Source organism: Thunnus thynnus, chromosome 10 (genome assembly GCF_963924715.1).
Source record: "Thunnus thynnus chromosome 10, fThuThy2.1, whole genome shotgun sequence".
Classification (NCBI taxonomy): domain Eukaryota; kingdom Metazoa; phylum Chordata; class Actinopteri; order Scombriformes; family Scombridae; genus Thunnus; species Thunnus thynnus.
The window spans coordinates 23,191,832-23,207,325 of NC_089526.1; the positions used below are offsets into that span (position 1 = coordinate 23,191,832).

The window sequence follows — 15,494 nt, forward strand, 5'->3', positions numbered from 1 at the left end:
TATTAAAAACCACACACTCATAAAGCACATAATACTTTAAACAAAATATAAAATAGATAGGTAATATCCAACCCATGAAATAATCGTAAAAGCATAAAACAAATGGGTAAAATAAAATCCAGCACAGAAAAACACCACAGATAAAACACTAGCATCTGTAGGGAAATTAGCAGCAACATCAAACAACCTGCTAGATAAAGTTCTTCAAGTGCATTAGAAACATTTGCCCTATTGCACAATTATTTAAACCTGTTGAGTGGCCTGCAGTGCTATGTTTGGAGTGTTAAGGAGGCGGACAGCTTCATGACATGTGCTATTCTGGAACCTGGATGTTCTGGTCTTAATGCTTCTTGGTCTTTTGTGAGAAGGAAGGAAATTAAAAAGATTGTTAGCTGGGTGAGAGGGGTCCTTTAAAACTTTAAGGCCCTTCATTTGTAATCTAGTCTTATAGATTTCTGCAAGGGGCGGGAGATCACATCCAATAATTCTGGATGCATTATGCACCACTTTGTCCAACTGTATCCTGTCCTCAGCTGTCACTTTGCCAAACCACACAGTTATTGCGGAGGTAAGGTTGCTCTCAACTGCTGCTCTATAAAACTGCACCAACCCATCCCTGGATATACCGCATTTTTTCATTTGTCTTAAAAAGAAAAGTCTCTGGTGTGCTTTCTTGGGAATAATAGTGGTGTTGTCCCCCTATTTCAAGGTGGAGGAGATTGTCCACTTGTTGTTACATTTGAAGGCATTTAAAAATACAACCAATTTAGAAAAATATAATTGAAATTTACGGACATGTATCTTTTAATACTCATAAATGGATGCTTCCAGAAAACATGCTATAGTGATCAAATGTTTTGTCTCTTGATAGTAATGACACAACCTGTTTTATTCTCATAATTGCCAAACATCTCTCAAAAGGCCATTTTCTTGTTTTGGACCACAACCCTTCCTTAAAGACGGAGAAACCAGCACCAGTAGATTAGCAACAGGTATAATACTAAATGACAGCTAAGAATATTTATAATGTTACAGCTCACACAGCTCCACAGGCAATGACATCTACCTGTTGTTTTTGTATATCATTATGCCATATATCACTTTGTTTTACTGTAATATCTTCCATCAGGTACTCAGTTAGTGAATTACATTTTAATTTAAACCAACTGACATATCACGATTTCACAACCCAGTGCACAAAACATTTATGTTAAGGGAAAATGAAGCTGGCTGAGTGAACTCTTGACAGTGATGGTAAACACTCTCTCTTCGTGTTAAAGAAGTGACAGTCAGAAGTTGCCTGTAGAGGTTTTCTACCTGTTAGAAAGTGACTGAAAGTCTGCCCTGGAGATCTGAGCTGTCACAATGCATCAAGGTTTGAAACTTAAACTGTCAGGAATGACGTACATAGCCTGGTGAAAGACTGTGTGTGTGCGTGTGTGTGTATGTGTGTGCGCACATGTCATGGCTGAAGTACAGTAACTAGTGGAGCAGGTTTTCATCATAGGTCATGAAAATACAGTCCTTGTCTCTCGCCCACAATTATCAATCCCTCACATTCTTCGTATCTTTCTATCTTATTTGCTCTCTTTCTTTATGTCTCTCTCTCTATCTCTTATATGCATGCAGCACACAAACCTTCAAAGCTGACAGATACAAAGACAAACCGATCCATCACAGATTTAAACAGGATCTACTTGAACTTTTGCTGGCCTTGTATTGATCTTTATATAACCGAGATCTTTCTCCGTAGAAAAGTGAGATTGCAGCAGAGCGGTGTTGTGTCTGACAGGGGTAGAGATGAGAGAGTTGTAGACCTCAGAAAAGGGATGGGAAAGGTGAGAGCAGTAGAATGGAGTTCAGAGAAAGGAGCATGGGAAGGTTTTGGCAGTGGGATGACAGGGTAGCGAGGTAGAAACAAGGGGACTAGAGGGGTTTAAGGAGAGCAGGATGATAGACAGAAAGATGAAAGCAGGAGAAAGGATGAAGTATGAGGAGGTTAGTGCATTAGACAGGATAGAAAAGACAGCATGAGGATCATTAATAAATGTATAGACCTAGCTACTACTCTTTTTTTTCTACCCTGACACTGCTGATACTGCGTCTCTCCTCTCTTTTGCTTTAACTCTCCCCCTATTTTCAATCTTCTGCCTATCCCTTTACAATGCGGAAGAAATTATCCGCTGAGTTAAAATGTGCATTTGCAGTAAAATAGTTTTGTTCCAGAAGCCACGATTTCTCCGTCAGTCCTTTTTTGTCCTACACACAACCTCAACTTTTCAACTTTGCATTAACTATAGAAAATATATTCTTCAGTGCAGCCTGACAACTGCACTTCGTTATACATCGTGAACAGTACATATTTGGCAGTGAATGAATAGCTGGTATACACGTTAGGGCTAGACAGCTGCACCCTGCATGTACAGTATAGTGAGGTGCCTTCATGCTCATATAGGCAGAGACAGAAATGTACACAGTAAGTTTCAGTCGGCCTTTCATTTATATAGGTTTCATTTTGTCTTTAATTTATGTAGGTTTTATTTAGCCTTTCATTTAAGCAAAATTGATGTGTATGTCAAACTGTAAACTGTATGTTATTTGCTTTGGGAATCTTTAAGATAAAGATCTTTAATTCTAAATAAACAGAGGTGAAACTGCAAACCATTAAACTGAAAGTAATTATGCAGCACGGCACCATAGTGTGTTCATTATCTTGGTTTTATACCATTGCCTCTTCTAGTGTCTGATATTAATGATATTTACCTTTAGGTCTCCAAACTCTATTATAGAACACATATGTGTGTTTAGCACTTGAGAACATGTTATGTTAGTGATTATGGCTATTTGGATTTAAAGCATTAGCTTGATTGAAAACAGGAGACAATTAAGAATTTCCTTTGATTTTTTTTTAATAGTTCAATGAAAAGCATGCATATGTAGAGTGTAAATGTACATATCATTTTCACTGCAACTTTAGCTTGAAACAGAGGGGTCAGGGTGAAATTTAAAGTAGTGGCTTCTCTTTACATAAATCAAGTCAACACAACCTCCAGTGGTTATTGACAAGGTGATATAGTACTACTTATTGAGACTGTGCTGACGTCAATCATACTGTAATTTATTGGGGCACATAAGACATCAGTGTAGCACAGTACAGAGCGTATATGTGCTCTTTACACAGCAGTAAGACGTCCCTTCAAGTTAATTTTGGGTTATATCAGGGACAGTTGTACCCTGCTGTGTGTGTATATATGTGTGTGTGTGTGCTACAGAAGCTGTCAAGGTTATGATGGTGTAGTTTATCATCTCAGCCCTGTATGCTGTTTCAGTTCCTTCCCATTGTCAACAACAGAGTAAACAGATAAAGTAGCACATTGACAGCACCTGCTGACTAAGACCAACTCATTGATATATCACAAGCCTTGTGAGGAAATTTAAGTTGCTGTTGTGTTGTGTTGTAAACAGTGCGGTTTTACAGAAATTGTGCTTTTCCCCCTACAACCCAATATGTTATCTAGATTGATTTTGTCCCTGTGTCAGTACACATTTCACTCGTCCCTCCTATGCTTTGTGTACACATCTGTACACACCTCTCTTATAGCTTCTTCTTACATTAGTTGCCACATTTCTTTTTCATCTGGTTAACTTGGTTCTATTTTTAGCAGGGGCACAATCGCAGGTGCAAATCAAGTTCATTTTATGAGTACTTTGTAGCACCAAACAAATGCTACACCAAGGCAGGCATAGTGGCACAGCTGAAGATGTGTTTATGTAGATTTTGCATTCCTTTGCAATTCTTGCACCCATTTTAGTATGAAGTTGAAGTGAAATGTTAAGATAAAGGAGTGCTATTGGGTGCTAAAACCAAATCATATGTGACATCTTAATATTAACCTGTAGCTATTCTGCCTCCAACTACAATAGTTCAGGAAAGCTTTTGCATTTATTTTTTTCTGCAACACAAAAAAAATTAGGTAGCTGTATTTCAACAGTGTTGTTTTCTAGAATTTGTGCTTTTGCCTCTACAGCCCAAACCAGGACTCGGGTTTCAGTGTGGTAAACTAGCAGTTATGGCCATTAATGCTGCAGTCTTCACTATGAAAAATAAACTTCTTAAATATTAAAATTGTAATATAAAACAAAAAAAGCACAAATATTTAGTATTTTTAGTGATTAAATACAAATTCGATAGAGGTTAAACATAAGTATTGAAAGCCAGACTAAGATAAAGAATACCAATCTCAAAACTTTGGGCTGACACTATTCATTCAAGATTTTAAAGGATACAGAATTGATGAAAACTGAAAAGTGGGAACCAATCTGTTGTTGCTGTCACTTTTCTTGCAACTCCTGTTGACACTCAACAGATCTTTGTTGCCAAAGTTGGACCCTGAATTTGTGAAATTCCACAGGAGCCATTTGGTAAAAAGAAACTTGCAAATGAACGTACTGTGAACACCAGAGTAGCTTACAGTGCATCAATAGTGATAATCTCCATGGCTCAGCAGACAAAGAAAGTAGTGCTGCCCACAGAAACTCAAACTTCATCATCAGAAAATCCAAGTATAAAGAAGCCACTGTTTGAATAACAAGCAGTCACCAGGAAGTGTAGCAAGAAAACACAGCCGCCAAGACGCTGCCAGAATAAATAAAAAACAAAGATCTTGATGATTACGTTCTGTATATTTCTTTTTACTACTTTCAGTTTGATAAGACGTTCGCATGTAAGATGTTTTTACAAGCATAGCCATCAATGCCTGCCCTGCATGCATGCTGTTTCTCCCCCAGGAACCACTGATCGACCAGCTCCACCCAAACCTCGCCGTTCCCCAGTCCAGGAACCACCACAGCTTGTCCTACCCCCTCCCCTGTCCTCCCCTCCCATTGAACCCACAGACAGCAACTCCCCACAGAGAACCATGGAGGTGGAGGAAGCAGCTCCCCAGTGTAGGTGCCAGATGGACTGCCTCTCCTTTTCCTTCCCTCTTGACCTTTCTTTTCTTTCCCAGAAGCTGCTGTCCTTGTTTTCTAACTTTCATTTCATTTGTCCCAATCTTAATTTGCATTTTTGCAACTATCTTTAGTGCCAAACCTGTTTGTGCGCATGCGTGTGTGTGTGTATGTAAATACTGCACTCTGTCCTCACATGTTTTCGATCTCTCCATCAGCGACCAGGGGCAGCTGAGTTGTTAAGTGATACTGGGTCCATGTGAGGTCAAGGTGCTTCATATCTGTAAATGTCAACCTATGACCCTGTTATTTCTTCTGGGTCCAAAAGGTCAGGGCTGGGGTCAACACCAATCAACTGGAGTGCCTTTTATGTTACATTTGTACAGTACATGGGAGTATATTAGATGTATTATGGAAGAGATTGGTGAGGAATGCTGATCTGAATGTAAGCCACATGCAATGTTCCAGTGGTTCTGGAAACAAAGATTATATCCCTTTGCATTATGTTACCTTGCAAGATTTATAGTCTTGGTAGTTAAGTGTAACACACATCATGTTTATGTCCTCAATTTCTTTCTTTACTTTTAGGTTATCCCTGGATGTTGTTTGACTTGCCATTCCTGCCAAGTGCAATGTTCATGATCTTATAAATCATCTCAAATCTTATCTGTTCTTTTCTTTACACCCCACCCCCGCTCCCTTTTTTGTAGTGTACTGCTGTGGGCCTATGCGTCTGCGCTCCAAACACTCCTGAAGTCTTTCTTTGGCTTGACCCTTCCTTCATCCACCAATCGTTTTCCATCAGTCCTCTTTACTTATTCTTCACCCTTCTTTCTTCGGCTGGACCTCCTTCTGCTCCTCATTTTCTCCTATAATTGTTTTTAGATTTTTTTTTTGTTTGTTTGTGGTTACAGTCTCATTTATATTGTAATTTTTACTGTCTCATTTCTGTTATTTGCTTTCACTTGGTGTCAGCCACCTTGTGGCTACCTTTTTGCATCCCTACTTGTGAGGATTCAGATTTGATTCTGTTGAGGACACAACATGCTGCAAGTGAAAGCAAGTTGTTCTCTCCAATTTCACCCTTAAAGCACAGATTTTTTTGTTTGATTTTTTTTCTCTTGTACAAATGTATGTATATACTGTTGATGGTTTTGCATTTTACCTTGATCTGTTAGGGTTGTTATTGATTGTGCATGAGATCAGGGCTCAGTTAAAAATGGACACACAGAATGTGGTCAGAAGACTATACAATGGTAGATGAGCTAAAGCCTGAATGTATCAATTACAATGTGATTGATGAGTGACATGCATGAGGCTATGAGGCAAGGCCATGCGATATCTATCAGCCAATATTTTGGTGATGTGATATCTGCAGATCAATAGTTGGACAGAGTATGTGCCTTTCTCTGTGCTTGGTGTTTTGAATTGGTTTAGAAGACTAGAGACCTGAATGTATACTGCCTTTGGCAATAATATGGAAAGGATGATTTATCAGTGACATGTCGACAGGTGGTGGTGGCTCATATATTATAAAGACAAAGTGTCTGAAGTAAAATACCTCTTCCCAAGGAGAGTTTATAACAATTAACTCAGATAAGAGATTGACACTACTCACTCATTTGTTTTAGATGTAGGTATTATTATAACAGCATATAATTGCATGAATGCTTCAGATTGCTGTTAAGAGTTTACAAACCGAGCAAAGGATTTTTTGGCTTCCACAGCAAGTCTAAATATATAATTTGGCTCTTAGGCTGAGAAGCTGTAAGAAACCTGGCCTTAACTGTGCCACAGAAATATAACTTGTTTACAATTTTGAGCACTATATTATTATATGCTTTTAAAGAAATGTAAAATGCTTTTTTTGTTTGGTCAACATGTCAGGGGATTGGAGCCCCTAATTTTACCATATGACTTGTTCTGTACTATATGAATGCAACTATTGTGGTGTCAAGAACAGAATCAGTTGAATTGTTTTTCAGCAAAGTAGAATTTTGATATGATGATGATCCATTTTTGGCTCTGATTACAGCAATGTTGTTTTTTTTTTTACAGTGATCACATTACTGTCAAATTTAATTTATCCTCTGCTACAGTAGCTCTAAGCTATTGATATATAATGCAAGTCTGTAGCCTAGTGACATGATGTGTACTTATTGAGCCTGTAGAGTTGTGAAAATGAACATGCAATTATCTCTAAAGGCCATGTGTGTCAAAAGACTGAAAAACAGTATATGTTTGAAAGATTTTTTTTTTTCAATTAAACAGTTGAACACTCAGTAACAAGGACTTTGGTGCAGGATTGTGCATGGATTGCCACAAAATAACATATCACAGTAGTGATTTGTTTGGGAATGGAGACACCTTTTTGTTTGGCTTTAACAGAAGCATGTGCCCACAGTCATATTGTGTTGGAGGTTTTAGAACTTGGTATGTGTGGATGTTTACTTGTGTGTTTGCAGGCATATACTGTACGTGTGTAAACACATGACAGTGTGTGTATATGTGCAGTGTCTGTGCATATGTGTGTGTGTGTTTGTGTGTGTGCTGATTGTGGCTGTAGCTGGCATGGCTAAGCTGTTGCTGGGAAGGAGCTGGGAGGACAGCCCTGTGAGTCATCACCACATCTCCTGGAACTGACTGTTCTCTCCACACTATTAGGAGCAGGCCCAAAACTGCAGAGACACACACACACACATAGTGAGACATACAGGAGCATGGTGCATGCACACGCTCACAGACACCTGGTATTATAAGCAAGGTCACTCACTGTTAAACTAATTTTAAAGAATTCCCCGTTGAGTTCCCAGTGCTCTGCATGCTGGTCGGGCTGCTGAAAACCTAACAAATGGTACATTGATTTTTATTCTCTTGGCCTAGAGTTCAATGAGATCAGTGACAGACTAAATAAGTTCTGCAAAACCCACAGGACTGACCAGAGCATGACTGTACTAAAGAGATGAGAGGGTATGAAGCAATACTATCTTTCACTGGAACCTAAAACAGTACTGTAAAAATCTAATTAAAAGAGTTTGTTTACAGAAAGTCCACCCACACATCATTAAAGCTGTTTTATCAAGCCACAAGTGGTTGTGCTTCAGGCTCATGTTTGTATATTTGGCTTGTGTTTTCTGGTTTGTGTGTGTGGTGTCAGAATGAATGTTGAAACTAAGGTAAATACTTCCTCTGTTTTTTTTCTCTTCCTCCATCTCTTGCTCCTTGTGCTCGCTTTGCATCCTGTGCTTCTTTTCAAACAAGTGCCCTCATGATTTGTTGTGTTGTTTTTCTCAGTGTTTTCCCAGGTGTCAAAAGCCCCTTAAAGGTTTGTGGATTTGAGAAAAATAAAATAAGGCCTAAAGGTTTTTGAAAACTAATGCATGGTATTAAAAGTATTTGTATTCATCACTGCAAGACCTCTTCCCATCCAAGCATTAGCAGTTTGGTGATTATATATTATCTATGATATCAAATTTTGACAAATATCATTTTCTATCCCAATACAATCCCATTCTAGTCCTTAGGTTCCACTAAACAACACCATAATTCATAAAACTCCTTTTGATTTGGACGTTGAAGTTGATTGTCGCTAACGGTTGCTAACAGTTAAAGGACAGTGATAACACCCAGCACTGATGTAAAGATCTTCCTCTATCCTCCCCCAGCCTGGCTCCACTCCATGCAGAGCTCCACAGCTAGTGGCCAGACCCCAGAAACCGAAACACCTGAGGAGGAGACTTTGTCCTTGGGTAGCAGCAGCAGTGGCAGTAGCCTGCCAGACCAGGGTTACGCCGCTTCAGAGGGCATGGCAGAGGGTGAGGACTCAGGCTTGGTTAGCTCCCCATCTGACACCCAACCCACATCCCCAGATGGGAGTTTGTCTCTGGATGGAAGTAGTGGAGGCAGAGGAGAGAGACTGCTTGGACCAGTACGGGAGAATTCCAGTGACAGTGATGAGGGATGTGCCACCTGGGGATCAAGTCACAGGTAGAGAGGATGTCATGGAAAGCAGATTGAGAATGAGTGGAAGAAAGGGTGGATGAAGGAATGGAAGGAAATGAAGTTATCAAGCATGCTGTGTATTTATAGTTGCATAATTAATTACACCAATCATTTGTGCAACAGGATGATTTAAGTCACATTCTAGATGGTGAGGCACATTAAGACACATGCATTGGTTTTGGTTTCTCATCCTAAGAGGATACGAATGACTCACAGTGTCTATGTTACCCAGTCATCTGTCTGACCTCATGCTTCCCAGTATATTCTCATCGCTCTCCCGACTCCCACCCATCTTATACTTCAAATCTTTCCCATTGCTGTCACCTTTTTTGAAATCCATTTTAACAGATCTTGGCTTTCTCACAGACAAGATAATGTATGTGCCATTCACCTTATTGTGGATTTTAGCCAGCCTAACCACTCGTAACTAAAACCTGCATGTAAATGGCTAGTTCCACTATTGCTCTTAGTGATCAAGTTTTGTTTCACACCTGCATTTTCACCTGAAGAGAGAACCATCACTGTTTCAGACAACTCTAGAAGTCTCTCCACAGTTTTTAACTGTACCAGCAGTAATAATCAAGAGCAGTTCCTCCCATGTGTTATATTTGAGTTATGGCCAAAGCTGGCACCCTCTACTCTTAGTGCTGAGACTTAATAGTTATGGTTCTAGGCCCTTATTCAAAGGCCTTTGTGGGAAATGAATGCTGCCCCAGATCACTTTTCACCCTTTAAGTTGTTGTGAAATGTGTATGGTAATGTGCTCAGACTAGGGATCCTGGATCAATGATCTTACTCAGAGACACTTTATGAATCCAGGGCCTGGCCTGATGCTGCTGGCTCCTCAGTATTCCAGGAAAGCACTATAACCCTGTTTTCTCAGAATTGTTGAGGAAAAGAGGGCCAGTCCAAGTCTCTTAGAAGACAAATTCTATTTGGTTTGGCCTTCTTGTTGCAATTTGTTATGGCTAATACGCCAGTAACTCATGAGAATGCTCTGTTGAACCCTTGAAGGGAGCGAAGGAAGTTTGAACTGTGGTAATAATATCTTTACAGCTGCATGTTTCAAAGACAGCAGGCTCCAATGAAAATAAAATTCAACTTTGAACAAGCAAAAAATATTTAAAACTAACTAACAATTTGTTTTCTTTCCCGTACTATTGAACTGCATTTACCCTTTTGGTTTCTGAGGCAGATTAGTAACGGGAAGGGTGTTGGATGTGACACCATCATCAAATAAACGGTTCATAACAGCTGTTTGGTAGTGACTGGATGACGGGGTGCACTGTATCATGACTTTTTGCACGTACAAATGTCATGGGACTGTGTGTGTGTGTGTATGTGTGCAGATGTTTTTTTGACACATATTTTTATGTATCATTCTCAGACACAATGACATCAGCCCACAGGCAAAGTCAGGCAGGTTAAAGGACAGCTATGAAGAGGATCGAGAACTCACAGCCCAGCTCCATCAGACTTTGGCAGATTTTGAAGCAGACCTTGCAGGTGAGGCACCATGTCACAGATCACTGTCCAGCTATTGTTAGCTATTGTTCAGTAAAGGATTAAACCTTTTAACCATCATAACACTAAAAAAGTGAATGGATGTATCTCATCAGGCTGCCTTGTACATTTGTTATATACCCGTAGTAGATAGTATAAAATCAAAATCAAAATGTGCCCAAAGTACCACAGTATTACATATTAACCAAGTTCAATTTTCTCCTTTCATCTGTTCCCCTTCTCCAAACCACATAGATATAGTCTCAGCAAAGGAGGCTTCCTACACTATGTCCACAGAGAGTAATGAGGTGCCGGTGTCTGTAGTAGACATGGATGTGCCAGTCACAGCCATAGATGAAGTGCTGGAGGACTATGGATCTAATGTTGTAGAATATGATGCAAAGTTACTTATCAGGACTGAGTCAGCTCACAGCAAAGGTAGGAAGAAAACATTTCATAGATACAACAAATCATACAGAAGCTGTTATGTGATTTATTTATATATTAAACTGACTCTTTCTTACCCCATTTTATCACAGGTCCAAGCGGTGCTGTGGAGCTACAGAACAAAAACAACAATGCTTGTACAGCTGCTGATGGTAATAAAAGCAGCAGTACAAATACTACGCAGCCTTCTCGACCTGAGCAGCATAAGAAGTCACTGGAGAAGTCTGTAGGTGATAAAAAGGAAGAAAAGATATTAGAAACAAAAGTTGAAGCGATGACTATCACTGATACTAACAGTTTGAAAGAGGATAAACAAAGAACATCAGCAGTGAAATCTAATGTTGAGACACAGAAACACAGCAAGAACACTCAGATCAAACTTGATCCTGTGAAGAGTAACGCTCAGTGTTTCCAAGAGAAGAAACCTGTTCTGCCACCAACCAGTCAGAGATTAACGTCTACAGAAAGAGATGAAGAGAGACACAGAGTTTACCAAAATAACTCCAGCTCTAGTACTTCACACAGTAAAATCACTCACAATGTTACATCACGCTTTGGTATGAAAACTTTCACCGTGGTTCCTCCCAAACACTCTGTCATGCATGCTGCTGTGGAAAAGCCAGCATCAACTGTCGGTGCCATTAAGATTGACGAGCAAGGAAATATGGTAAAAACGGGTATCTCCCACAACAAAGTTGGTGGTTCATCAGAGTCGGGGAGTAATTGCAGCGAGGGGTCTCCCCTTCTTGGAAAAGCCAAAGCTTTTTGGAGCTCAAATGAAAAACAAGAAAGCGCTGTTCCCCAGAGCAAAGGTCTGATTGACAAGGCTAAGGAGAGCACAGATGACATGAAAAGTACTCACAATGCAGTATCAAAAACTATGTTGAAGACCGGTAACGCAGAGGACCTGAAAACGACACAGAGTACCCTTAATAAACCTGCAGAGAGAGCCCAGCCTAAAGAGGGCGTTAAAGAAGAAGTTAATGAACCAGTGAAAGACGTCAAAGTTGCAAAAGAGGAACGGGTAGAAGTGGAGAGCAAGATTTCAGTGTCCAAAAATGTTCAGCAGCCAAGTAATAGACCTACCCTTACCCCTCCTCTCCTTCCAGACCTGAAAAGAGACCTGTCCTTCCTCAAACCATCCAGGCGAACCTCAAGCCAGTACGTAGCATCTGCCATCACTAAATACACCCCAAAGACCTCAGCTAAACCCAACTTCATCCCTTACACCCCTGAATCCTCTGCTCCATTAAAAACACAGAGTACAAGCTTCCAGAGATCGGGTCGGTCCATACAAGTGAATCCACACCAAACTTCCATGACATCTCTGTCAGATAATAAGGAAAATGATTCTGGTTCTAAACCTCCTGGTCCTAAGAGGTCTATGAGCTACCCTGAGTATGTGTCGGATAGCCAGAGAGATTTTGGAGAAGTGAGACAGGACAGGGGAGGATTTGGAAATTGTGTTGGATCCACCAAAGGAAGCTCTAATACGCTAGGAACAGCAACAGCCAAGTATACTCAGTCCAGTGGCCCCACCCAAATAAATGTGACCGCCAGCAATGACAGAGACAATATTAAACATATTCAGGGCAGAAGTCCCAGCCCTTCACAAAGCAGTCCTCTACAGTCATCTACCAAACCACCCACAGCCCCCAAGACTGTATCCCAAGGACAGACAAGTGTAAGTAAAATCTGTATCATAAATATTTCATGTTATGGGTGTGAATTTTTTTTTACTGCAAAGCTGTTACTGTATATTACAGTGTACTAAATACTCCACATCTTGTCTCCAGAATACGAGGGACATGAGCAAGGCAGCTACCCATCTAACACCTGATGCAAAACCAGAACCTTCAGTTACCAGAGCAGATAGTGGTATGGTACCTGGGCCTCTGCCAGTGACAGTGTTTGGGCCAGTTAAAACGTTCAAACCAGTGATCTGTAAATCTGTTGAGAAAGAGACATCTCTGCACAGCAGCCTGATGGAGGCAATCCAGACAGGTGGAGGCAAGGACAGGCTCAAGAAGGTGAAATTAAGATAAACATATTGTATGCATGTGGGTGGGGGAAGGATGGACAATCTCTATCAGTAATAAATATACACTACATTCTTAATTTTACACTATCTATTAAGTGTTTGATTTTCCTCTTCTAATTTCATTATTAGATATCCACCTCTGGTCCCAGCAACTTGAAGAAACCCTCTTATGCTGAGGAGGAGAATGAGAGGTCTGCTCTTCTGGCTGCCATTAGAGGTCAGAGCAACTCCGGAAGGCTGAGGAAGGTAAAGTACTCTTCAGGTTATTTCTGCAATATCACTGTGCTGTCTGTCAATATCAAAGCAGTGGTAGGGAGATAAAACCGAGCCCTAAAGAGTCATGGAATGATTAATTGTTCATTATAACAATGAGTGTACTATCCACTTTCTCCTTGAATGAACCTTATGTATCCACAATCATCCTCAAATGAATGTTCATGCACGACTTTCCTCTTTAACTCCTTTTAGGAGTTCTAGAGATGGCATTATTGCTCAGTTGGTCCACTACTTTGGTCCAGACTTAAATATCTCAACTAATAGGATTGCCATGAAATTTTGTACAGTCATTCATGTTCCTTAGAAGGATGAATCCTAATGACTTGGTGATCCTTTGACTTTTCCTCATCTAGCACCACCATCAAGTTGATTGTTTTTTCTTTGGTTACCTTAAAACTTATGACATTCCCATCAGCTTCTGATGTTCTTTGTGTTTAATTCCAATTAGCAAATGTTGGCATGCTAACACACTAAACCAAGATGGTGACCATGGTAAACATTAGCTAAACATAAGTATGTTAACATTGTCATTGTTAGCATTTTGCCAAGCTAACACTAGCATTTACAGTAGTACGGCTTTATAGAGCTGCTAGCGTGGCTGTAGACTTTTAATCTTGTTGACACAAAGCAAACAAAGAGGTGTACTTATTGTAATTATATGCAGCAAAAATATATGTTAAAGGGGAAATGCGAATGTGAAACTTTTTGTGTTGTTAGCTAGTTGGCAGTTCACAGAACCATGCATGAACCATGTTATGCAAGCATGGGTGTCTATTTCCATCCCTATGTGTGGACTGTGCACTGTGGTTTGCTGTCATGTAAGGACCCATGTGGAATGAAAGGGGCAGGAAACGTGCTGCTGTAGCCGAAACATCTGCGGTTCTCTTCTGGAGGTTCCTCTCCAGAAGTGGAATCTGTGGAATGCTGCATGACTAAATCGGACTCAAAAACTTTGTGCTTCTCAAAAAAGTACATAAATAAATAAAACTAAAAAAATACATACACGTAAATTACGTAAAAATACATGAGATAAATGATAATTAAAAAGATAATATAAATTTGAATGTGTATAGAATAAAATGCAAAAATATTGTAACAGAAAAGGTTATGCATGAAATTAGTTTGTTTAGAAGTTTCTTTTTATATGATTTAAGGTTGGCGTTAGATGCATTTGTTAGGCCATGAAAGTAACTTCACATGCACAGACTGTATGATAGAGCAGCTGGTTCCCCACCTTTGTTTATTTGTCAGGAGTTACAATTGTCTCACTCCTTTTTCCCCAACAGACCAAATCTGAGGCTGCTGATGAGCTTGAGAAGTTCAGGAACGTGGCTTCTGAGGAGGAGAAAAGCACAGACCTTCCCTCCTCCTCCTCCACCTCTCCTCCCTCTTTGACCTGCACTTCTCCTGTCTTCACCCCACCACCACCGCCACCCGTGTTTGCACCTCCACCTCCTCCCCCTGTCTTGCCACAGGGTAAACCTACCATTGTGGCACATCCAAGTGCTAACACCCCCATGAATCCTGGCTTGGCCAGAGAGGCTATGCTGGAGGCCATCCGCTCTGGATCTGCTGCTGAGAGGCTAAAAAAGGTACAAATACAGGAAAAGACAGCATCTGTTTACACATTGCTGTGAAAGTTGTTGTATAACTCTCTACACTCTTTAACTACTCTGCATTAGTACTGTTGGAATTTCAATTCCACAGTTGTTTCATGGAAACACAAAGATGAGAGTAACACCTAAATATCACACATATCCCACTGGATCAAATTACATTAGGAGCTACTGGCTTCCAGCTTGGTACATGTCTCATCTGTTCTGTCTGCAGAACAGGAAAATACATAAACTGTTGAAGAAATGAAAAATAAAACAAAGATAGTCTGAGCAAATTAAAATTTACCATTAGCACAGCAAGCGATGAATATCTTAATGATTTGATTTTGTGTGTGTGTGTGTTTATTTTTTTCATGAGACTTGAGAACAAGGCTGCATAATTTCACCCAGAGAGACTTCTTATCAAAGAAGAGAGGGAGGGAAAAAAGAGACAGAACAGATAAAGGCAAGAAAGCCAAAGACAACAACAGAAAAACATATGATTTGAACCAGTGTCCTCTTTCTACTCACATCTTTGGTCTGGTTTTCCATCAAAGGCAGAACCAAGCTCTCCTGTGGTGCAGCCGCTGGGAAAATGGAAATGAATTGCAGATTTTAAAATAGAAAGATTCATCTGACATCCATACTGTACTGCTGTAGGAACATTTTCAAGGAGATGA

The 15,494-nt window shown here is 40.1% G+C and overlaps 1 protein-coding gene and 1 long non-coding RNA gene across 7 annotated transcripts in view; one reads left to right on the forward strand and one right to left on the reverse strand.

Moving 5' to 3' along the window:
* The window catches only part of cobl (cordon-bleu WH2 repeat protein), a 65,706-nt gene that overhangs the window by 47,841 nt on the left and 2,371 nt on the right, over positions 1-15,494 (forward strand). For 5 of the 6 annotated variants that reach the window (XM_067602134.1, XM_067602138.1, XM_067602137.1 and 2 more), the window contains 8 exons: positions 4,789-4,947; positions 8,616-8,937; positions 10,340-10,458; positions 10,711-10,893; positions 10,995-12,586; positions 12,699-12,932; positions 13,073-13,189; positions 14,506-14,811. In XM_067602134.1, coding sequence (XP_067458235.1) covers positions 4,789-4,947; positions 8,616-8,937; positions 10,340-10,458; positions 10,711-10,893; positions 10,995-12,586; positions 12,699-12,932; positions 13,073-13,189; positions 14,506-14,811 — 3,032 coding nt within the window. The remainder of the gene's footprint in view (positions 1-4,788; positions 4,948-8,615; positions 8,938-10,339; positions 10,459-10,710; positions 10,894-10,994; positions 12,587-12,698; positions 12,933-13,072; positions 13,190-14,505; positions 14,812-15,494) is intronic. The other variant, XM_067602140.1, reaches the window with a different exon arrangement.
* LOC137191766 (uncharacterized) lies at positions 6,682-11,117 on the reverse strand. Its single transcript, XR_010930441.1, has 2 exons — positions 10,980-11,117; positions 6,682-8,919 (listed from the first exon to the last, which is right to left on the reverse strand). It is a non-coding gene; the product is annotated as an uncharacterized lncRNA (long non-coding RNA).